Source organism: Gopherus evgoodei, unplaced genomic scaffold (genome assembly GCF_007399415.2).
Source record: "Gopherus evgoodei ecotype Sinaloan lineage unplaced genomic scaffold, rGopEvg1_v1.p scaffold_34_arrow_ctg1, whole genome shotgun sequence".
NCBI lineage: Eukaryota > Metazoa > Chordata > Testudines > Testudinidae > Gopherus > Gopherus evgoodei.
In genome coordinates this window covers 1,021,776-1,044,845 of record NW_022060016.1, presented here as the reverse complement: position 1 = coordinate 1,044,845, position 23,070 = coordinate 1,021,776, and the positions used below count along the sequence as shown (strand labels likewise).

General features: G+C 52.1%; 1 protein-coding gene across 4 annotated transcripts in view; it reads right to left on the bottom strand.

Moving 5' to 3' along the window:
• Positions 1-4,493: 4,493 nt before the first annotated feature.
• The window catches only part of ACTN4 (actinin alpha 4), a 78,435-nt gene continuing 59,858 nt past the window's right edge, over positions 4,494-23,070 (bottom strand). For 3 of the 4 annotated variants that reach the window (XM_030544392.1, XM_030544393.1, XM_030544394.1), the window contains exons 11-21: positions 22,349-22,496; positions 17,903-18,053; positions 15,559-15,667; positions 15,277-15,417; positions 14,639-14,821; positions 13,546-13,680; positions 12,208-12,387; positions 11,562-11,708; positions 10,255-10,335; positions 8,388-8,546; positions 4,494-7,255 (exon numbers count right to left, since the gene is read on the bottom strand). In XM_030544392.1, coding sequence (XP_030400252.1) covers positions 7,097-7,255; positions 8,388-8,546; positions 10,255-10,335; positions 11,562-11,708; positions 12,208-12,387; positions 13,546-13,680; positions 14,639-14,821; positions 15,277-15,417; positions 15,559-15,667; positions 17,903-18,053; positions 22,349-22,496 — 1,593 coding nt within the window. In that variant the 3' untranslated portion in view covers positions 4,494-7,096. Of the gene's footprint in view, positions 7,256-8,387; positions 8,547-8,583; positions 9,928-10,254; positions 10,336-11,561; positions 11,709-12,207; positions 12,388-13,545; positions 13,681-14,638; positions 14,822-15,276; positions 15,418-15,558; positions 15,668-17,902; positions 18,054-22,348; positions 22,497-23,070 lie in introns of those variants that run through there. The other variant, XM_030544395.1, reaches the window with a different exon arrangement.

Here is a 23,070-nt window from a genome sequence, read left to right as displayed (position 1 = left end):
CCTGCCATCAAACGGCAGGTCCTGCATTATAGATTGGGACTCGACCGACAGCCCAGAGAGTGAGACCCATGACGCCCGTCGCATGGAGACTGCGGAAACCATCATACGAGTGGCTGTGTCCGCTGCATCCAAAGCCGCCCGGACAGCTGCTTTGGCCATGGCCGCACCCTCATTAATCAGAGCCCGAAATGCCTTTCCATTCTTGTTCGGAAGAACGGGCTCGAACTTGGAGAGGGAACCCCAGAGATTAAACTCATACCGGCTCAGCAGTGCTGGTGGTTGGCCACTCTGAGCTGGAAACTCACGGATGAATTAACCTTTTCCCCAAAGGTGTCCAGTCTACGAACATCCTTGTCTTTTGGTGTGGGCGCGGGCTGGCCATTCCGCTCACGGTGGTGGACCGACTCTACCACCAAGCCGTTAGGAGCTGGCTGGGTGTATAGGTACTCGTGACCCTTTGTGGGGACAAAGTACTTCCTCTTGGCCTTTTTGGAAATGGGCCCAAGGGAGGCCGGGGTCTGCCAGGGGCCAGTGGTGATGTTGGCTACTTCCTGATGGAATGGGAGCGCCATGTGCCCCGGTACTGAGGACATTAAAGAGGTTATTGGAGGGCTCCTCCATCTCCTCGGCCCGGAGCTCGAGATTTGCTGCCACCCTCCTAAGCAGTTCCTGGCGTGCCTTGAAGTCCTCTTGAGAAGAGGGAGGCGGCACTGCAACTGAATCACCCTGCACCGAAGAGGTGGATGGCGTGGTGCTTTCAGCAACCGACAACATCATGGGCTCGACATCCAGGTCCGGTGCCGGAGTCGGTGCCGGGGGTTCGGCACCCACGGTCTGATCCCAGTGCAGGGAGGCGACGCAGGGTGGCCCTGAGAGGCTCCCGCCACGGAGCGAGGTCTCGGCTGTGCAGGAACCTGAAGTCACGGTGCCCAGTGGCACCATTGTCCTTGCCAGGGAATGACTTGGAAATGAGACGCATCGGGTGCCTGCAGGGCTGGTTGCTCATGCAGTGTGGTGCAGCCCGGGGAGAGATGGCTGCGCGCCGATGCCGAAGTCCTGGAGGAACGCACGGTGCCGTAGGAATGACTGAGGCGGTCTCTATCATGATGGCTCCTGCCCCGAGACTTCAACCTGGAGGAAGTCAAGAGGTGAATGTCTGAAGAGGTGTCTCTGGACTCCCTGCGGCGCCGTGGCCACGTTGCCTCAGTCTCTCAGGATGCACTCTGAGCATGGCCTCTGAGATGGCGGGCACTTGGGTACGAGCATCGGTGCCGACAGCGGCGAGACCTGTTCCTCTCGGACTGGCTGGAGGAGGAATGGTGCCGTCTCTTGTCACCTCCTTGACGGTGCCCGAGACTGGAGGAGTGGGATCCACTCACTGAGGAGCCGGGATGCCGACGTGCGCTGCAGGGCTGTACTCAGCACCTCGACCCGGGAAGGTACCTTGACCTCCGACACCTCCAGGGAGGGCTGGTGGGCGCCCAAGGGCGGCTTCCCACGGGACTGGGGGCCCGACCGAGGCAGCGCTCGGGGGGGTTGCTTTTGATTTTGGAGGTGGCGCTCGGGAAGGTTGTTTTTGGTTCTGCAGGGCGGTGCTCAGGGGAGTTGTTTTTTGTCCAGAGGCGCTTGGGGGGGTTGTTTTTGGTTGGGCGGGGCGGCGCTGGGGGGGATTCTTTTGGTTCAGTGGGGGGCACTCGCGGGGTGTCGTTTGTTTTTGGTTCGGCAGGGCAGTGCTGGGTTTTTTTTGTTTCGTTTTTGGTTCGGCAGGGTGGCTCTGCAGGGGTGGGTGTTAAGGGGGGCCGGTTTTTTTGTTTGGGGCAGCAAAAAAGTTAGAGCTGGCCCTGCTCATACCTCCCCCTCCACCGCTTCTACCCCTCTCCCTTTTGCCTTCTGTCTAATAAGACCGTGGCTTAGCTGGCCAATACTGCGTATTTTGGAACACTGCTGTAAGCCTGTGACCAGGGAGGCAGCTAAAAGAAATGCCCTAAACAGCCTGATGCTGGTACCAGCTCACAGTGGCTGTTCAGAGCGTGTGCCATGCCTGTGTTTTTCAGCAGCGAGGTTGCAAGTAAGAGACAACACCAGGGACAGAAGCTGCATTTTACGACTTTTCTTTTCTTTTCCTTCTCTTGTGTATTTACCTAGTAGGAAACAGGATTGGACCTTAATAACAGTAATGACAATGGCTCCAGCCCATCTCAGCAAACTGCTTCTCTTTTCCCCAAAAAGGATTGTTAGTGCCATCTAAGAAGTGGGTTTGCTCCTGAGAACTCTGCCTAACGGATAAGGACCAAGGGGCGTTGCTAAAATGAAAGCCTTACTTAATACTTTACATGTCAAAGGCTTTAACTGTGTTTCCTTCTTTTCTGTGCCTCTAATAAGAGGTAAAGTTTCTGCAGGGCAAACGAAGGGCTTATTGATACCTGTGCAACCCCGTGGCCCTCTCAGTCACTCCCCAGAGATGGGACTAGAACCCAGGAGAATCTGAGGCCGCAGAATCATAGCGAAGAGCAGGGATAGCTCCTTAGGAACTCCCCGGAGGTTTAGTCAGCACTGATTATTCGTGAAAAGAGCTTGCTTTTACCATTGCACGGCTCTAGTTTGCACTTGCACCACGGCAGAATTTTCAGGCTGGGGTGTTGAGATCATAGTGGATACATGTAGCAGCTCCAATTTCAAAGAACGGAAGCCAGAAATCTCGTCTTGGCCTCGACAGCCCTGGAGCCTGAAGCCTTCTTGATCCAGAGCGAGTTGAGCCCAGGAGGCAGCAGGGTGCACTTCCTACACTCACTCCACCAATACTTCCAACCCTGCCCCAGAGGGACCCTCTTCTCTCAGGCTCCACGGCCCCTTCAGGGCCTCCTTGCGGAGGAGCTGTGATTGCATTAGAACAGTCACTTGGCCAGTCTGGGTTTGACTCAGACCAACCCCCTGGAGCATCACGACTCCATGACAGGTCCCTTAGAAGGAAACTCCATGACCCCGAGAGCCACGGGGAGGCTGTGAACAGTCACTACCACAGCTTCAGTTACAATCTTTGATTGAAGCCTAATTGCGCAATGCAGATTGGATTTGGGATCCCACCGATTCAGAAATCGTTTTGAACACAGCAGGATAACACGTAGCCACCTTGGCAAGCTGGAACCTAGCTTGGGATTGTTCCCAACAATCCATTTTGCCTAGTTCCAAGTGGGTTAACAGATGGCACTTTTATAGGGCTTGCAGGGGCTAGTCTGCTACCCCATGCTTAGCGCCGGTAGCAAACGTTCCCTGACACAGCATGTTTTCCTATTGTTGGTCTCTGAAGAATACATTGTTAGCACGGTGATGCCAGCTGTCGTTTTACTGAGTACAGACCACACAAGTGGAATATTTGGGTGTCTCATTCCTGCCCTGCCTGCAGTTAAGCCTCTGAAGGAATTTTACAGCAGCACTCGCTCCTCGTTGGAGAAACGAGTCACCTTCAGAATAGGGATGACCTAAATCCAGATACAGGGACAAGTGTCAGGAAAAAAACCCATGGACGTAAAACTACTTCCAACGTCAGAGCAATCAGATCTGATTCCCCACAGTGCTAGAGCTGCTCCAGACTCAGCAGGAGCCTGGTTTTCTGTCCCTCATTCAAGTTTGGATTCTGCCCAACTTTACAAAAGCAAATGAAATTAAGTGTCCTCCCATGTGGGCAGTACGCCAATGAGATTTAGCCACCATTGAATCAAACTAGACTTTCTCCAGCTTCCTCTCTTCTAACATGAACCCTCCAACACAATCTCATTCCAGTCACTTCTTCCAGCGGGCCAGGCAGACACGGGAAAGCAAGGCATTTGTGTCTGGTTTTTCAACAGGCATTCACAAAGCATTTAAGGTTCCCAGCTCTGAGAGGTCCCCCCAGCCTCATGCAGAGGACCCTAGATGTGATGGAGCCAATACACATTTCCCAATAGCAACAGCACTGGGAATGAATTAATCTCACTTAGAAGACACTGAATGCCCATGAAATGATGGAGCAGCTTAGAGTCAATGTGAATGTGGATCAGACTTGCGCCAGGGAGAGGTGTGGTATACGGATCTGAGTACAGGAGGTAACGGCCATACTGGGTCAGACCAAAGGTCCATCTAGCCCAGTATCCTGTCTTCCGACTGTGGCCACTGCCAGGGGCTGAACAGAAGAGGTAATCAAGTGATCCATCCTGTCACCCCTTCCCAGCTTTTGGCAAAATCAGGAACCCGGTTCTGCCCCCAACTCATTGCATGAACTTCCCTTCTGCACCTCGGTTTCCCCGCCTGCAACACAGGGAGAAAACTGTTCCAGCCCCCATGCAGGGGGAGGGGAGAGCAGTGTTTGAAAGATGCTTCGAACACTCAAAGTGATCATCACTGGTTAGAAGATTCAGTCAGTGTCCATACTTGACATTCTCCTATGGCTTTGAATAGAGTGACCAACAGAAAGGGTAAAGTCTACTTAGGAAGAAGAAGAGAAAGGATACATATGATCATCCTTAAAAATATTACACATTTTATTGTCCTGTCCCAAGAGGGAGGAGGGCTGGTTTCCCAGAAACCTCAAAGCTTTTTTAGAACATAAGAGGCAGATAAAAGCTGACTACTGCCTATTGCTGTCTTCCTACCTGCGGACATTTGCATCCCCCCCAGCCGTTGAAGGACATTCAGTAGCGAACACAATAAAATGCTTCCATGACTACCGACCTCCGATGCCAAAAGGGGGGGCGGGGAACAGGAGAGAGAGGATGAATGACAAAGGCATGGAATGTTTCAGTTTCCATTGTTACAACAATCAGCAATATTTTAATTACATGACAAAGAAAAACTGTAATATATGATGCTAGGTGAATATATATTTATATAATAAATCCGTAAGTTAATAAAGTAAATAGGAACCCTATGAATCTTTTTAATTTTTAAAAAAGGTTGATTTTTTTGGTCCTCAGAAAATCCTGCTCCAAGACAGTTGTGAAAAAGCGTGTCAGGAGATGCCCCAGTAGTGAACTGGCGAGGGTGCTTGCTCTGACAGCCAAACAGACTGGAGGTGCTAGCATTCCTGCTCTTCAAAGAAGATGCTAAGAGCCTTTGAAACCCTTATTTCCTATATGCTTTGAGTTCCTGGCTTCCCACCCGCTGACTGGAAATCTCTGGCCCTCTGACTTGGCTGGGCAAGGCTGCTGGTGTACAGGGTGCAGAGATATTTTATCATCCCTCTCCAAAACACAAGAGGTTCCCAGCCCTGCAGTCTGAGAGCATGGTTAGTTTAGCAGGCCTGTGTCTGACATGCATGCAGCCAAGTGTGCTTAGCTGCCTTTTTCCAGGATCCTCTTGCTAAACAGCAATGTGCAATGGGAGGGCAGCAACTGACTCCGTGGCTAAGAGTGGCTGAGATCCAAGGGCTAGCAGACAGCAGCAGGGGTGTGTAGCTCCATACACTGCTTTGAAAACTACCGCTGTCATCATTTCCTCCTCCGGCCAAAGTCTCCAGCTCACTCCAGTGTGCTAAAGGATCCCAAAGAGCCAGAAAACCGCGGGAAGGGGAAAAAGCACTTTCCATTATGTGTAAATATAGCTACTGGCAAGCCCACACCAGCTCTGTGCCTCACCCTAATGGGAAAACCTCCACTAAGTGGCAGTAGCTTTCAATAGAGTTGGGTCAGCATGGCTGCGATAATGAACAGTGACGTTTTATGGCTTGGTACGAAGCTGACTGCAGTGGATTTGTGACAAGTGTTGAGTGATGTGAATACAAAATGACTCCACTTGGGACCACCCCAATCCCCTCTCTCCCACGTGCTTGTTCAGAATGTAAAATCCCAGCCCTTGAGAGGTCTCCCTACCTGACAGCCAGAGGTCACTTGAGTATGTACCATGCAAACAGGATTACAGTTCAGTGATAAAGGAGGTTGTCCCTTTATACCTTATTGCTTTGTTCTTGCTAAACGTTGCCGGTTAATTAAGAGCCACCACACAAGACTTCCTAGGAAAGGCACAGAGTTCTCTGCCTCCAGATCTCAGAGAATTTGGTCTGTGTAACAGCAATTCAAAACGCTTCCCCACAAGGTCCAAAAACGGTAGCACCGAATTTTTTACAAAGGGAATGTTACAATTTTGTGAGTAGTAAAGATTAAACCACAAAAAGCCCAAGGCTACTAGACAACTAGTCCTGTGTTAGCCGCCAACACAGACACCTCTGCAGGCTGGATCAAGGTAGCAACATCAGCACACAGAGAGGAAATGATGTCCCTTGGGAGTCTAGTTAGTTTCACTAAGGAAATAACCAGGAAGAGGCAGTAGGGAGCTGCTTTTCATGCATGCACAGTGTGTGGAAGTAGAGGGAAGGCATTGCTGATACCTGCGTTAAAGGGATGCTACATCACTTCACCCAAATACTGCCTAGCCCAGCTAACAAGATTCACTAGATACCATCACTGCTATTGACATTAAGGGGAAGAGGAAGAGACTGGATTGAGGTGCATGAGATCTGGACTGAGGCAGGTTTATGAAAACAAGGGAATCCCTGAAAAATGCTGCTCCTGTGGATTTTGCTGGGGTGATTGATACAGACAAACCTCTTCGGACTCCTGCTACACAGTGGCATAAATTAAAAGGGCAGAGAGACAGAGAGAGACAAAGGAAAAAGGTTCAATTTCAAAAACATACCAGTCAGAATTTTTTTGTTTTTTTTAAGCTCAGTTGAAAAAATAGACCGGGATATATTTAACAAAAATAACCATCTGAACCAGAGCCACTTGTATGTTTTCAGACTCTCCCTTTTTCCCGCTTGCCAAGACATCCCAAAGCAATTAAATGTGAGAAAAAAAAACATTTCAAGCCCGCCCTCCCAACATGTTTAACAGAGCAAAGTGAAAAATAATCATTGCATAGGTACATGGTTCATATAATATGCAATAATAACCGGAACGTAGGCTAACTCCCAGGATCCCCCAATGCAAACGTGGCTTTCCATCGTCTGGAGGCGAGGAGGGGCGACGACCACTGCAGGACAGTTTGTGTGTGTAAATGCAGAGCAGAGAATCAGGCCTTCGCTCCTGCCGTCAAAGCGCCAGCGCTTGCTGTCGCCGCCACCAGCTCACAGGTCGCTCTCGCCGTACAGTGCCGTGGAGAAGGACTTGTAGTCCAGGGCCCTAGGGACAGCGTCGGGACCCTGGTATGGTGCCATGCGAGCGATGCAGTATTCCGCTTGGTCTGGTGGCAGCTCTCGCCTCAGCTCCTCCGCTGTGATGTAGTTCTGGGGTGGAAGGAGATAAATAGCCCTTGAATGCCTGTGCTCTTCCCAAAGCCCTGGGAGCACTGGAAAACTGACAGCTGCTCTCTCCATCTAGGCTCTGAGCCAGAAGGCCCAGGTAGTGAGGTAGTGCAGGGGCTGCTGCTTTGCCAGCCCACCCTGTGCATAGGCCCTCCTGGAAAGAGGTCTGAAGCTAGTCCCTGCTGATGGCCTCAAACTGGCACTGAAATGCATTTCAGCGTGGCACAATCAAGTCACCTTGATCCTCAACCAGCTCCTCTGGCTCCCTGTTTCCGGATCCAAAGCTGCCTGCCTTGTTTTTAAACATGCTCACTGCTCTGGCTATGGGCTCACTTGGCACGAGCCTCTCCTGTCTTTTCAAGGGCCGTCTCCTGTTGTCCGGAAGAGCCTTCCTGATAAATTTCCAGGTCACAGCTCAGATTAAACATCTTTACTCCCCTCCATTTAACATCACAGCAGTTTGGGGTGTGCAGTGTCAGTAAGAAAGTCTAAGCAATACCCAGCGGCACTGAATTTAATGACAGCCCCAGAGACAGAAGAGAAAGGGTCTCTGGAGTTGCTCACAGGGTTTATTTTAATAGGCTGTAACAGCCACCACTCTAAGTAGCTTCCCACTCCCCAGGACACACACAGATCTTTGGCTAAGTGACCATCTCTCCACAGACCCTTCCTAGACACATTGCTCCTCTGTCCTCACCTAAACGCCCGTGCTGGGATAGAGATGGCTGCATTGAAGTGTGTGGATAAATTAGCCCAGCAGACACTAGATTTGGAAATCCAGCCAGGCTCATGGGAATTCCCGGTGGACTGTGTATGTGAGCACACTGGTCTCTCTCAACACCTGATGCCTTAAGCTATGCTTGGGGATGGCAGTGAGAGGCTTCTTACTAGGCACCTGTTGCTGCTCAGTTTTGCTACCAAGGAGAGGGTTTAGGAGCTGCCAGAGGTCTTCCCTGCCCCCAGCATAGCTTCTGTACCCTCTCAATGATACAACCGTCCCCACTCCTCTCCTCTCCCACTCCAGCGTCGGCCTCAGGACAGCTGCAGGAAGGCCATGGCTTGGAGCACACACCGGAGCGCACACCCCCAGCTGCCTCCCGCGGCCACAGCTCACCTTGTCTCCAGCCAGGACCTTGAAGGAGGCAATGACCTGGTCAGCTGTGTCTGTGTCAGTTGTCTCTCGGGACATGAAGTCGATGAAGGCCTGGAAGGTCACAATCCCGCTGTTGTTGGGATCCACAACACTCATTATCCGGTTGAACTCGGCGTCTCCCTACACAGGCAGGAGGAGAAGCTTTAATGGACATTCAGAGACCAGCTCAGGCATGGCTGCAGGTGTGGGGCTTGAAAGGGTGACGCTGAACACACCTGGTGGGGTGAAAACAGCAGACCCTCCAGGATGGAGCTCTTTGAGCCTCCTGCAGCCCACAGAGCCCCTATGCCTGGGCAGCAAGACCCGCTCCAACAGCATTCATCTTTCCAGGCACAGAACGACGGGAGAGTCACTATCTGCACCCCAGCTCCTTTACAGCTGGAATCATTTGGCCCCCACTCCCCGACTAGCAACGGGAAGCACATGCCCCTCTGTAATCTGCTTTTACAGGCCTCACAGCTTTCTCTGGCTATACCCCCTTCTTCATACAGAGGCACTGGGGGACACTTAAATGCCACTGCGATTCTCTGCTCCATGCTAGAGCGCACCAGCTAACAGAGGCAGAAAGAGTTCTCTTATGAGAGCCTGGTTTGAACTCATCACTGGGTGCGTGCTCTGCTCTCACACCCACTCTGACCACCCCCATCAGGACTAGGGTCCTTGTGGCTAGGAAAGTGATGGTTGGCAGTTTATACATGCATTGTGCAGCTTGCCGGGTGCAGACCCTTGAGAACTGTACACAGGAGAGCTTCGGCAAGGAACGGCCGGCAGTGAGCCAGTCCCACTTTGGGACTGCACCCCAGGGACCAGGACTTTACCACCCATCTAATGAGACAGCAGAAGTTTGGCCAGGACCGGCTGCACAGTACACACTACTGGGAGGAGCAGTTCTATTCAAGTGTCTATCCTCAGTGCATGGGAAGATGGAAGCATCAATTCCCCCCATCAGAGACACCTTAAACCCAGCTAGCTCAGGGCGTGACTAAGCTGCAGTGTGGGCTCTCGTGTTCATTCCGGGAGCAAGGCAGCTCAGTTTACGAGAAGATTTTCCTAACTTGGGGATGCTGCCAGCTCCACCTGGGATCTGAAAACCTAGCTGGGCTCTCCTCGTCCATCACTGGGACTCTCAACAGGAAACTTCGCCACTGAGCCTCATGCTGCGCAAGGCAGTGGGAGGTTCCAGACTGGCTTGATAGTAGCTGCAGAGCAGTGAAAAAACTTATTTCAGCAGGTGAACGTGGGCGACCCAGGGAGCAAGGCCTTTGGTCACACTGCCACCTCTCAGCAGAGCTGCCTTTTAACGGTCAATGCTCCAGAAGCAAGTCTGTCAGTGTGGAGTGCATTAGCGCCGCACTTCGGCAAGAGCACAGCTTGAGGTTCATGCCATAAGAGAAGATCAGAGAGAAAGAAGGGAACAAGTTAGTGGATAGCATACCAGGCTGTATCCTGTGGAGATAAGGAGAGCTCGGAAGTCATCTGTGTCCATGCTTCCCGTGCGCTTCTATTCCGAGGGCATGACAGAGAAGGAGAGGGCCAGCCCCAAGAGGGGCAGATGGACGGTGCATGCAAAGACACGAAGGCAGAGGGGTGGAGGGAGAAGAGAAAGGGCCCCATAGAGGGAGACAGAAGTTTAGTTTAAAACGGCATTGTGGAAATTGCCGCACGTGACCAGGCGATGGAGGAGTGGAGATTGAACGTCAGAATTGAACACACACAAATGGTTGGAGGAGCATAGGAGAGGAGCGAAGAATGTGGTGAAGGAAGAGAGAAAGAAGATCATGTTAATTGAATTATCAGTGGCAGGCTGTGCAGTAATGATGCTCGATACCTGTCTGTCATTTTCCACATCGTATCCCAAGCTGATGAGGCAGGCTTTGAACTCCTCAGGTCCCAGGGTACCGCCGTGGTCCTGCCGTTGGGGAACCACACAACATGCAGGATGGAGGGGGGTCAGAGCGTGGCGAGGCGGCCGCACCGGAATTCACAGAGACGATGGCATGCACATTGGGGTGGGGAGGAACAACATGCAGATGAGAGGGCAGGGAGAAGGGAAAAAATACACCGTTAGTTGAACTGAAATCAACTCTCTGCTTCAGGAGGGAAGGGGTTTAAGACTGAGCTTGTTTCTAATTTGTAACCCCAGATGCAGCCTGCCTCGTGCAGAAGCAGCACGCTACATCCTTAGGCATTATGCCCAAGACAGGCCTACCCCAGGAGGGGGCAGCCACATGCCAACAGCTAGCACTTCAGCTACGAAAGCAATAAAATGCTCAATTAGCTCCAATGCACGCTCTCCCCGAGAGCCGCAGCCCACGTGGCTCTGCAACACACACCCGTACTGATGGGGCCCAACGAGAGCTAAACCCTCAGGAGACGGCAGCAGTGCTGAGATGGATCCATCAGCCATGGCATTTGGGAGAATGGTTTCAAAAGTGCCCAGGTGGCTTAGGAATCTAAGTCTCACTGAAACTCATTTGGGCTCATGCTCTTAAGGTCACTTCTGGAAAGTGGATTTAGGCACTTTTGTGACGTTGACTCTTGCTCTCTAGTTTGACAATTGGAGCTCTTGTAACATGCCCGGTTCCCGGGGAGGAAAGCTCTAAAGTCATTTCCTTATGAACAAGTCTCCTTCACTTGTACCAGGGCAACTCCAAAATCAGAGTCTGGCTGGGGGCGAGCAGGGGCTGAATCAGGTGCTGGAGCAATTAAAGCTGGCATCGTGACTCTATTTAGAGAGGACAAAGGTGGGACAGTTCTCTGCCTGGCCTCTCTTCCAAGCCAATGGCACCTCCCACTTCTCTTTCATGGAAGAACAGCTGCCTATAGCTTCATCTCTCCTGCACAGCTGGGATTCCCCCTCTGTGAGAAAGCAGTTAATTCCCCTCTCTCTTTTTAAAAAACAAACAAAAAAACAACCCCCCCATCTAACCTTCCTTCCTGCTGAAGTACTAGAGGTGGTAAGTGAGTAAGTTGGAGGGGTCTGTTCTTTTTCCTGGGATTACGTGGAGAAAAGCAAGCACTAGGCTAGCACGTAAGAGGTGACACCAAACCCTGCAGCTATCAGCAGCATTAGCACCCTAGCTGCCTTTGGCCCCACACCCAGCTGGGAGCCACATCGGAGGGGCCCTTGGCTACCTTGTCAAAGTGGTTAAAGGAAGCCCGGAATTCCTGCATCTGCTCCTGGCTGATTCCCTTGGCATCGCGGGTTAGGATCTGGTTCTCCACTTCATTGATGGTGCGGGCGATGGTGGTGAGGAGCTGCTCCCAGCCAACGCGAATATGCTGAGGTCACAAGGAGAGAGGCAGTTAATAGGGTACCGAGCTCCACGAGACTTGACGATACCCCAGAGAAGTTGGGAGCCTCTTCAAAAGGGGCACCAGTTACACAGCTCTAAAAGGGCCGATTCATGCTGGCAGTGATGGAAGCATGTTACACGCTGGCTCCAATGCCTAAAGAAAGATCCCCCTCTAGCTAAGAGCACTGATGTGCCAGGTTAACGCAGATACTTTGCATTTATATGGAGCTTTTTACACTTAAACGCAACATATAAAGATCACACAGATGGGAAGGAGAATATTGGTCTGATGCACAACTGTGGGCAGAAGGCAGTCACCCAAACTGGACCTGGCTTAACACCCTGATCTTTAAAGCAGACTGCTGTGGTTTTTGCTGAGTGGTGGTTACTGTGGCAGGATAACAGTGCCGAGCACTGCGTGCTAGCTAACAGGCAATGGCTGGCTGTGCAGGGTGCTCTGGCTGCAGGGTAAGCCCTGACCCTACCTCCATGGTGTAGTTAGTGTGCTTGTTATCGAAGATCAGCGCCTCCTGGATGAGCTGGTGCTGCTGCTCTAGCAGGTCGATGTTGGGCTTGTAGTCCACAATGCTCTGCTCATACTGTTTGAGGTGATTCAGCTGGTCCTCCAGCGTGCCATTCATCTCGATGGAGATGCGCCCTATTTCCTGGGGAGGGGAAGGAAAACAGTTGGTCATTTTCCATGACGGGACATCTCTGAGCTCTGCTCCACAGTGTACTCATCAATGCCCTTTTTGGGCCAGCCCTGCAGACTCAGCCTGGTGCCCCCCAAGAACCAAGCTGGGTTCCTGCTCTCGTACCAGTAATGAAGGGCTTGCCAGCCAAATTCTGCCCTCTGTGGCACCTGTGCAGCCCTTCTGCCTTCAAGCCCTGACAAAGCCCTGGCTGGGATGATTTAGTTGGGGATTGGTCCTGCTCTGAGCAGGAGGTTGGACTAGATACCTCCTGAGGTCTCTTCCAACCCTAATCTTCTATGATTCTAAGGAACATGCAGGGGTGTATCTGGCTGGAAATCAGGAAGCAATCCAGCTCAGGGAACAGGAAGAAAATCCAGTTCACTTTTTCGTAGATGGGCTGGCTCTGCAGGACTCATGGGAATATGAACTCGTTTGAACAAACATGGACTACAGGGAGCTGATTATCGAGTAAGGTGGGAGTTGCACATACTGTCCCTTCTCAGAGCACTGTAAGGCCAGGAAATAACTTGCATTTATATGGCACCTCAAGACACTACTGGGAGCTTAGAGGACTAAAATATAAAAAGAGCTAACCCAGGTCAGGTTTAGGGCTTTGCTATTTGGGGAAACCGACCAGAATAGTGATCATGAAATAACCCTGGAGTGGTCTCTCATTCTGGAATAGCTATAGTGCTTTAAATACACACCCTATTTTATATTGGAATAGGTGTGCCCTAAATGTGCAGTATAAGGGAAAGCATCCGTGCTATCGCAAGCAGGGACATTTCTTCCTGGCACAGTTGGGATGAGGCAGCACAGAACTGGCTATCTGCAGTGAAGAGGGAGTTTTAGCTTCCTTTGCAGCAGAATCCTGCTGGAGGCAGGTGGACAAGGTCAGCAGTTTGCTCCAGTGGGGTGACAATGGTTCTGAATGCAGCTGTTTGGACACTAGGTGGCACTTTAACTCTAATGTTGAGAGGATGCAAATCAATGATCAGCTGGGTCATTCTCCAGTTCAAGTGCTGCTGGGTAGCAGGAATGGCCTAATAAGCCTGCACGCAGGAATCAGAGGTTGGAGTTTCTGGTTGCCCCGCAGCTGGAAGCGGTTCTTGCAAACTGAGCTCTTACCTCCATTTTGGTCTGTATCCAGGGCCCAACGATGTTGGCCTGGCTGGCAAACTGCCGGCGCAAGTGCTCATTGGACTGCTGCTTGCTCTGCTCATCCTGCAGAGCGTGGTCCCTCTTTGGCACCAGCTGCTGAACCTGTGAGGAACAAGGAACGCCCGTGAAACTGATCCATCTCTGCACTGGTCAGTGCTGGAGAAGCAGCATTTGCCAAGCGCCTGCCTGGCCTAGGGATGTGCCCAGGCCTTGGCCCTTTGACAGTCCTGTGGATCCAAGTTTCACGCTGCAGGAGAGCAGACAGATTGTCAGCGGGGAGAAGTTCGGCTGTAACGGCCACTGACGGCCAGGCAGTCATCACGTGAAGCATGTGAAATGCCGCTCATAGAGCAACTGTTTGAACTGTGCAGTAAGATCCTGACAAAGCACCTGCTCCCAACATGCCCACTGCTCTACAGCAAAGCTTCATGGCACCTCTGCTGTTCCCAGTCACACCTCCCTTCCTGCTCGCGGCCGCGACCCGTATGGCGACAACAGCCATTGCACACATGGCACAGCAGCGTTAGAGACATGTTGGGGGGCTCAAATGCAGTGCAGCTGCTAGCCACGAGGAGGCAGAGCCAGCAGTGAGAGTCACCCCAGCGCTGTGGTCCTCAGACCATCGTTTGAAAACTGCTGCTCCAGAGCAAGGGTATTGCTGCTTCTAAATCAGCCACAATAAGCACGAAAGCATGCTCAGGCACTCCTAGCTGGAAATATGGCTGCCATCAAGTGGGACAGGAAGTTTTAGAGGAACCATTTGAGGGTGACTGTCCATAGCACTCCCCATGTGAGATGGATCACACTGGGTGTGTGTGTGTGTCAATTTTAGTCTGAATTCCTTGGACATCCCCTGTTTTACCTGGTCACTTTTCCAAGGCAGCTGCTAGGCGTGCAGCTCTGGCCATTTCTAAACAGGCAGCCTGGGACAACTGCAGCCTCTTACAATCAAAGCGAATAATGGCCCATTTCTGTCACCAGCAGATTGTAAAACGGGGCCTTTCCAGGCGACCCTGGCAGCAGAGCACAGGCCTGCTATCGCCCCGCAGCACGCACTCACCCTTTCCCACTTGGCGTTGATGATCTGCGGGGTAACCGACGTGTACGGGTTGTTGCCAGACAGCTTGATGTTGTTGTAGTCCGCAATCCGCTGAGCCTCGTTCTGGATGCCCAGGATGGCCTCGCGCTCTTTGTCAGCATCCGGCAGGGTGGATTTGAACTGATCGTGAGCTGCAATCAGGCCCTGGCAGACACAGGATCCCAGTCAGACAAACGGTTGAAAACCAAGAAGATGGAAAGAGAATTTTCGTGAGCCCAACCCCACCTGGTACAGTGAGCCCCTGCTGCCTGGCAAAGCTCTGATCTTGCATTCCATGTGTATCTGGGAGTTTGGGATCAACACAAGCTTTGGGTGAGAAGATTTTATCCAAGATCAAATGTCTGAATCTCTTTTCAATGAAAAGAGATGCTCTGGATTCCAGCAACCCAGCCTAACTGCAGCAGTGTGAGGCTAATGCCCAAGAATCTGGCAGTGAAACCGAGTAGCAACAAAACCCCAAAGTGCCTCTCCAAAAAGCAGCAAGTGCTCTGCACAGCCAGCCCAACCAGCCTTCTAGACCTAGGGGAAAACTGCAGAGTGCAGCATCTCTGCTTTCACTGGACCACCAGCTGATCCGCGGCAAGCCTGGCCTCTCCTACCTCGATCTCCTCTATGGTGTGGACAATGAACATGTCCTGGAGGTCTTCCATGGCACTCTCCATCCAGTTGTTGAACGGCGCTGCCCTCTTGGCGTATTCCAGGTGCAGCTGGTCAATGGTCTCCAGCTGCTTCTCTGTTTTCTGCAAAGGTGACACACAGGGCACAGCTAAGTTAGGAACAAATACAGACGAATTTCACCCCAGGAGGCCTCAGCACCATTTCCTCTTCTCTGCCTCCGGGATGTTGAGCACAGAGCCAGCACATGGCAGACATTTGCTTACCTCAAGGGCTTCTCTCCTACTGTGGGTCAGGGACCCCAGAGCATCCCACTGGTCACAGATCTTCTGACATCGAGCGTTCACACTGGGGGAGTCGTAGTAATCCAGTTCACTGGGGTGGAGGGGGAAGGACACAGGTATTAGGTGACTCTGGACCCGGCCGAGTACAGATCACGATGTGGGGCTGCATAATGCAGTAATTTCATGCTAAAATAGTCTGACATTCCCCAGGAGCTCATTTCTTCGTAGACCTTTGTATGGCTTGGCTCCTCTCCAACTCCAGCCTCCCAGTCAGGGCACTGCAAAACCTAGTTGGCTGGGGAATCTGGGGGAAGGTTACAGGGATGTGCCTAAGGGTGGCACAGGCAAGAACCCGCCCCCAGCTACCACCACCCTCCTCTCACGAAGAGATCCCACCACAGCGGCCTTGTCTATATTGACAGCAGCACGCAGAATACAAGTAGCCACACACCACAGTGACGAGCAGGCTGCGTCCACACTGCCACGTGCAGCTACACGCAGCAGTGAAGGCTCTGGTCAGGGGAGGCAGCAGCGGAGAGCTGCCAACGCCTTTCGCCGCTGTCTTTCTGCTGCGGCCTCTCTGGCAGGGAAGCCGAGGGACATGGCTAAAAATAGCAGTGTAGACAAGGGAGAGAGCTTGGGTGTGGAGAGAGCCACACTGGGAACATGGCGTAAGCAGCGACTCACAGCTACGCGGCTATTTATACCCGTGCTGGGAGTGCGTAGTGGCCGTGTTATATGCCCTGCCGTGAGTGGTGTAGACGTACCCAGCGACTGCTCTTCAGAGGCAGGCTGCACCACAGCTGCTGTCAGCATGGCCAGTTAGTAAACGGGAGGTTAAGCCGCACAACAACGTAGCAGCTTTGCTGGGTCAAAGACCCCCAGCTCCCCACAGAGGAGTTAGCCAGGGCCGTGCCCTGCCCCCACGATTGAACGACTCAACCTGCCCCAGACATTAAGTTCTAAAAGTGCCGCTGGATGGCTACAAGTTGCTGCATGTCCAGGATGCTTCAAAGGCAGGGCCGGAGGGGAGTTTAAAGCTGCATGAGAAACAGGGGGACTGGAACGTCCTGGACACCGAGGGACGGTGGCAGAGCTAGCAGGGAGAGCTTTGTTTTTAAAAGCACCCTGGGAGAGTGACTAAAGCCCAGCTGAAAAGGCAGGAGGACAGCAAGTCACTCCAGAGCACTCCCATTTTCCGATGAACCGCGTGCTAGAGAACGCAGCTTGATGGCTTGTCCAAGAAGCCCAATGTGCATGGGAATAGACTGTGCTCCAGGACACCGAGCCGCCTCTGCTCTCTCCCCCCTCCGCGGGCTCTGCACTGGGGTGCTTTCTCCATTAAGTAATGCTCCAAGCCACACATCTCCGTTTCCAGGTTCTCTGCCACTTGGGCCGCTGGAATAAGGGCTCCATTCATGGCTTCGCCCTGCCTTCGACTCTCAGTGTACTAATTGTTCACAAGTTTATCTGGCTGGAAAGAGACCGCAGCTCGCTGGAATCTCTTACAATAACTGCATTCTTACAGAGGGGGAGGGGACGGGGACAGAACAATGGGGATACTGTGTCTATTTTGGGGAGAACAACCCTATTAGAACCCCAGTCAAACAGAGGTGCTCCTAACAGTCCAGTTGCAAAAGTCAGGTCCTCTTGGGGAAAAAAGGGATCATGACATAGCCTATCAAAACAATTTTAACTCCGCCAAAACTATCGTACAGCGTCTCTTTGTCCCGGCCCCTCACTGGAGGAGGGTTCTGCTCATGTCAATGTTGTGCCAGCGCAAGATGGGTACACAGTAAACCACCAAGAGGGCTTGAAAGCCTGAGCCAGAGTGGCTGCAGATGGGGTACAGGTGGCCTGCTCAGCGCACAAAGGCTCTCAGGGCAACACTGATCACACTCTAGGATCGACAAAGGGGGAAGTGGAGCAGAAGAGATCGGGGTGGGACAGGCAGAACAAGATCCGTGCACTGGGCTGTGTGTGGCTTTTTGTGGTGAGATGGATGTGACAGCTCCTGACAGCTTTATCTGGACAAACCCCCCCACAGAACACCAAGAGCTGGGGTGTGTCTTTGTGCGCTGTCTGCAGGGTACCGTTGCCTTCCACCCCGAGGTGGCTACACTGGAGTTTGATGGTGCTGTGCTGACACTGTTTTAGGAGTAAGGCCGGCTACGTACTAAGACCCAGATCCTCAGAGGTGTTTAGGCCCCCAACCTTCGTGGACTCTGTGGAAGTTAGGAGCCTTAATACCCTGAGGATTGGGCCAAAGGGGGCAGGGTCTCTGGCGCCCCCGCCGTGGAATACCAGGGGAGAAAGGCTGGCGTACTTGAGCTCCTGGGCAATGGCAGCGATCTGCTCCACGCGGTCCTGGTGAGCTGCCAGGTCGCTCTCGAAGGCCTCATGCTTCCTGATCAAGGCTTTGATGTCTGACAGGGTGGCGGTTTCATAGTCCTTCTGCCTCAGCATGGCTTCCTTCCCTGGGGGTGGAGAGGAGCACAGCCCATTACACCCCGATCCACAGTGCAGAAGCAGGGCTGGAGAGGAGCACAGCCCGTTACACCCCGATCCACAGTGCAGAAGCAGGGCGCGGCAGCCGGACAAGCACCAGAGATACACCGGGAACAGGGTAGATACTAAACAGGCAGCAGCACAAGCGTGGCGGAGGGAGGGGAGGGATGCAGCAGGGTTTCAGAGGCAGGTCTGCTGCCCAGACACATTGCATCATTTGAATGAGACGTGGAACTGCCCGTGGTCAGACACCACGAGGAGGAATAATTCTGCCTTGCGGTCCTGACCCCTCCCCCTTCCATCTTCAGGATGAGGAGCTTGCAGAAGAGGCTGGGAAATGGGCAGCAGTTTCCCACCCCATCCCGCTCTTCCCTGGTTCAGCTGGCCCTAGCACGGACAGAGCATCCTGCCATCTGTGCCACCTTTGCCCGAACAGATTTCGTCCCTACGTACTCTCGCCCCACCCACTCACATTTCACAGTGAAGTGCTCACCCATTTTAGGGCAGGGCCACTGCAGGATATTAATGGAGCATTCGCAGCCACGCAGTGTCACGGCCTCTGCCCTGAAAAGTTTACAGTTTTGACAGACGCAAGACAGGATAACAGAGTGATGTACAAACGACGGGGAGACTGGCCAGGAGGTCAGCCAAGTGCAGGCCTGCCCCCAAACGAAGGGGACTGGCACAAAACGAGTTCTTCAGCACAGCAACTGTGAGGCGAGGGCATGAAGATGAAGGGTCACTAACATGGGGCCCTGCCTCACTTTGGTTAGTTTCTACTTGCGCTCATGGGGACACTGCAGTTCAGCGCTTAGGGTAAGACACCCATGGCCAGTAGAAGGAGCTGAAACCCCCCGTTTCTCCTTCCATAGCCCCTGTCAAAGAGAAGCCTGTGGCATGAAGCCAGACGCAGGAAGTGTGCTCCAAATTGCCTGCCTGCACAAGGACGAATCAGACTGGGGTGTAATTAAAGTGCCATGAACTAAGACAATGGAGCTGATTACATATTCTTAATGCTCTTTATTCCTCCTGGCACATTTTGGAGCTGGAGAGAGAGAGCGCCTGCTCTGGAAGGCAAGCTTCCATCCACCCCCTGCACTCCCCAGCATCAGGGTCTGGCTAGCAATTCACATTTGTTGGCAACCTACCACATAATTGGTGCTTTTGTGTTAATCTAAAAGCTATTTGAGTTGGGAGTGCTGAGTCTGTTCAGCTTGAAATGCCTTTTGGTTCCAGTCAGCTGTTCCCCAAGATGTTCTGCTTGGGAGGTGCTGCCAGCAGCCGGCCTGGGCCCTCTGGCAGTGGCCGGGGTCTGCGTTCTGCTAATGGCTCCCAGACTGCTCTCTGCAGAGGCAGGCAGGAAGTAGCTGCACAGAACTGCTTATTAGTAGAACCAGCATCTGCAGGAGAGGTAGAGCCTCCAGTGGCGAAGGCACAACGGGGACTTGAGTCCTGAGTTTGATTCTTAGCTCTGCCACTGACTTTCTGGGTGCCCAGGACAAAATCAAGACCCTCTCCGTGCCTCAGTTTCCCCCAACACCATCTGTCCATCTTGCCTATTTAGACTAAGCTCTTAGGGGTAGGGATTATCTCACTACGTGCACATACAGCACTGCACACAATGGGGTCCTGGCCTTGGTTGAGGCTTCCAGACAATACTAATGTAATTATAATTTAGTTACTGTCCTCCTCTGATCCCTGAAGGAGGGGCACCTATCCTCTGAAAAGTGCCCCATTTCAGAGCTTGACTGCTTTCTCAGGCCCTAGTCCACGAGAGCAGGCATCTACATCTTCCGTCTCCAAAGGGACATGTTACTTCTCATGCTTCCAGCATACAACACTGCATTAAGGAAGGGGACAACCGATCTATGGGATCCTGCACGGATCTTTACAACGGGGAACCGGGACTTTAAGCAGAGTCCGGTGACACCAATGGGATTGTATTCTGAGATCCCCAAACACAACTGAGCACTGACAGCTTTATTCTGGGATCGTAAAATGGCATCTCAAGCACCAAGCCCCCCTGCTCGTGGGATTCAAAGAACCATCTCCCTTAGAGCTGTAACTTAGCTCCTGGGGCTCCACTTTGATGGATGAGGTAGCAGGTGTGGCTGGTAATTGACTAGTCCCTATCCTTTGCTGCAGCAAAACGGGCTACACAGCTGCTGATCAGGAACCTGCAGTGAGGCTGACAAACACCTGGGCCCTCACCTGGGCTGGTGACAAAGGACAAGACCAAATATAAGCCCAGCTGTGGAGGAGCCAGCCAGCTTGTTGGAAGCTGGAGCCATCAGACACACTGACGGACAGCATGTGCCTTCTCAGCCAGGTTTTGGAGACTTGCAGTAGCCCCAGCTGTCTACATTTGACTGGCAGAAGAGAGGAACCTAAAATTTTCTCCTGGCTCACATCCAGCCCCCCCACCCCACCCCACAAGATGATAAAGTGAGGGAAATATAATCAGAACTTTTTCCATTTGCTCCTCCTCACCCAAACTGCCAGCTTCTGCTCGAGCCCTCTCACCAATCCACAGAGAGGAATGGCTGTTTTAAACCACAGATCTACCAGATACTAGAAGGGGTCTGCAGCATGCAGAGCATCTCGCTGTTGCTGCCCTCAACCCCAGAGCTGGCTGCATTTCAGCAGTGCTGTGCAGAGCATGCAAAGCTGTTTTAGGACGAGGGAACGCTAAGGACTAGGGTCTCCGTTGTCCAAGCAGTCGAGGACCAGCGTGGGGGGAGGCTGGTGTACTTGACCTCCTGTGAACTGGCAGGACGCAGCAAGGTTCCAATAAGGAAAGTTACTACAGGTAACAGAAAATCCACTTCACAGTGCTGAGGACCAAGGGGCAAGGTAGTCATCATGGAGGCCAGTTCTGCCACAGGAACAGAGCCCAAAACTAGTAGCTTGTCTGCCCCCGCCCATGCCGGCTTCTCCAGGGGAGGTGGCGTTTAACAGCAACTTACAGGAAGCTTCAGTGCCAGTCAGATACCACTTTGGCACAACACTGCCGTTTAACTGACGCACCCTTAAAGCAGCATTTCAGCTATCCTGCACTCTCCCGTCAGCACCGCTCCAAAAAGCAGACTCCCTGCCTGATGCATCAGTCCTGTTCCTCACCACCCCAGGGTTCCCCATCTCTGCCCATGGGGACCTCAGCATCACATAGATCCATTCTACGATTTCAGTTACTGCAACCACGTTTTTAAGAAGGGAAAAGCAAAATCAGCTTAAGTAGCTGCAAGCACCGCTCCCAAAGACAGAGCAAGCCCCTTTCTCCCCTTAATGCTCCGTGTGGTATTCTCCCAGCCTAGGCGATGAGAACATTCCTTCTCATACAGAGAGGGGATTACTGTATTTTCTATGGAATCAGATGCAGCTGCCATATTGGAAGGCTTGGAGGGTTAGCCGACACGTTTAGCCATCTGGCTAGAGAGGGGAGACAAACGCCTGAGCAAACCGTAAACAAGCCACAGTGTCTGCGTCAAAGGGCACGGTCTCTGAGGAAGAGGACAACAGCTAACCCGACTGCATTCACTTCCGGGACTAGCTAGGGAACCATTTAAACAGACACAGCTTCTGCTGAAAGTAAAGTTTCTATCAGTGTCTAAACTTCACCCTGTCCCATCTGAAAACGCCTGCACAAAACCACAAAGCTGCCAAGAATAGCACTGCCTAAGCATTCGGGGACCTGTCAGCTTTAATCCAGGGGCCAACCGCACCTGGAGTGCTCATTCAGCGTTCAAAACCCAGGACAAATGTTTTCCTGGCCTTGCCTGTGGTGAGGAGTTGTGTACAGGGCAGTAGCTTCTATTCTTAAACTACTCCCACGCGCACACACCCAATGCCCAGAGAGTTGTTTGGAAACATGGCCAAGCTGCAGTACAGTACAACGGCTCCATAATGCTGGCAGCTGGACCGGACAAAGTGACTTGCTAATACAGCTAGTACCATTCCTGGGGCCATTTCATCTCCAGACTTCAAAACTACCAAAAGAATCAGTTTCCCTATTCTAGAAATGGAGGGCTGAGTGCCAAGTGACTTGCCCAAGGAGTGACATGCAGCCAGTGGTACAGAATCAGAATTCACATCTCCCACCCCCTGCTGGGGTTCAGGTCTCCGTCTCTTGGGCTATGCTATCAGAGCCAGAGGAGCAACTATTTTCTGCCATTCAGCCTGCTTTAAAAGGTTACTCTAGCTTTCCTCTGCCAGATCTAGCTCACCTTCCCTCACCCACTCCCTGGCCTCAGAAAGAGGTGACTACCTTCAGTCCAGGACTCGTGGATTGAGGCTTTCTGCCTAAACTTCTCAGCCAAGTGGTCCAGTCGCTCTAGCCTCCTGATCTCGTTCAGCAGCCACTCTTCATAGCCTTTCTCTGCCTGTTCCAAGTGCTGCCAGCCATTATTAATGTCCTGCGGGGGTGAGCATAGGAAATAAGACATTTAGAGCAAGAACGGCTGTGTCAGACTGCCAGCAAGATTATGAAGCACCTAAGGGGAATCTCAACGATGGGGAACATATTTGAGGAACAAATATTTAATGGGCTCTTCAGTCTAGCAGAGAAAGATCTAACAGTCCAATGGCTGGGAGCTGAAGCTGGACAAATTCAGAAGTACATTTTTAACAGTACGAGTAATTAACCATCACTGACAATTTTTAAATCAAGACGGGTTGTTTTTCTAAAAGATCTGCTCTAGGAATTATGTTGGGGAAGTTCTCTGTGTGTTATACAGGGGGTCAGATTAGATCACAATGGATCCGTCTGGCCTTAGAATCTATGAATGGTCCATACTTCCAGGGTGACAGCATCAGGTCTTCCCTTTCCCATACTGGATGTTAACACCATCTCCACTATAATAGCTTTTCGCATGCCATATGCATGTGTATATGTAATAACTAACCCTAGGGAGACTGGCAGCCCAGCATCACCACTAGCCATTGGCGGAAGTTAAATGCCACAAAGTATTTGCTACCGGGAACAAAAGA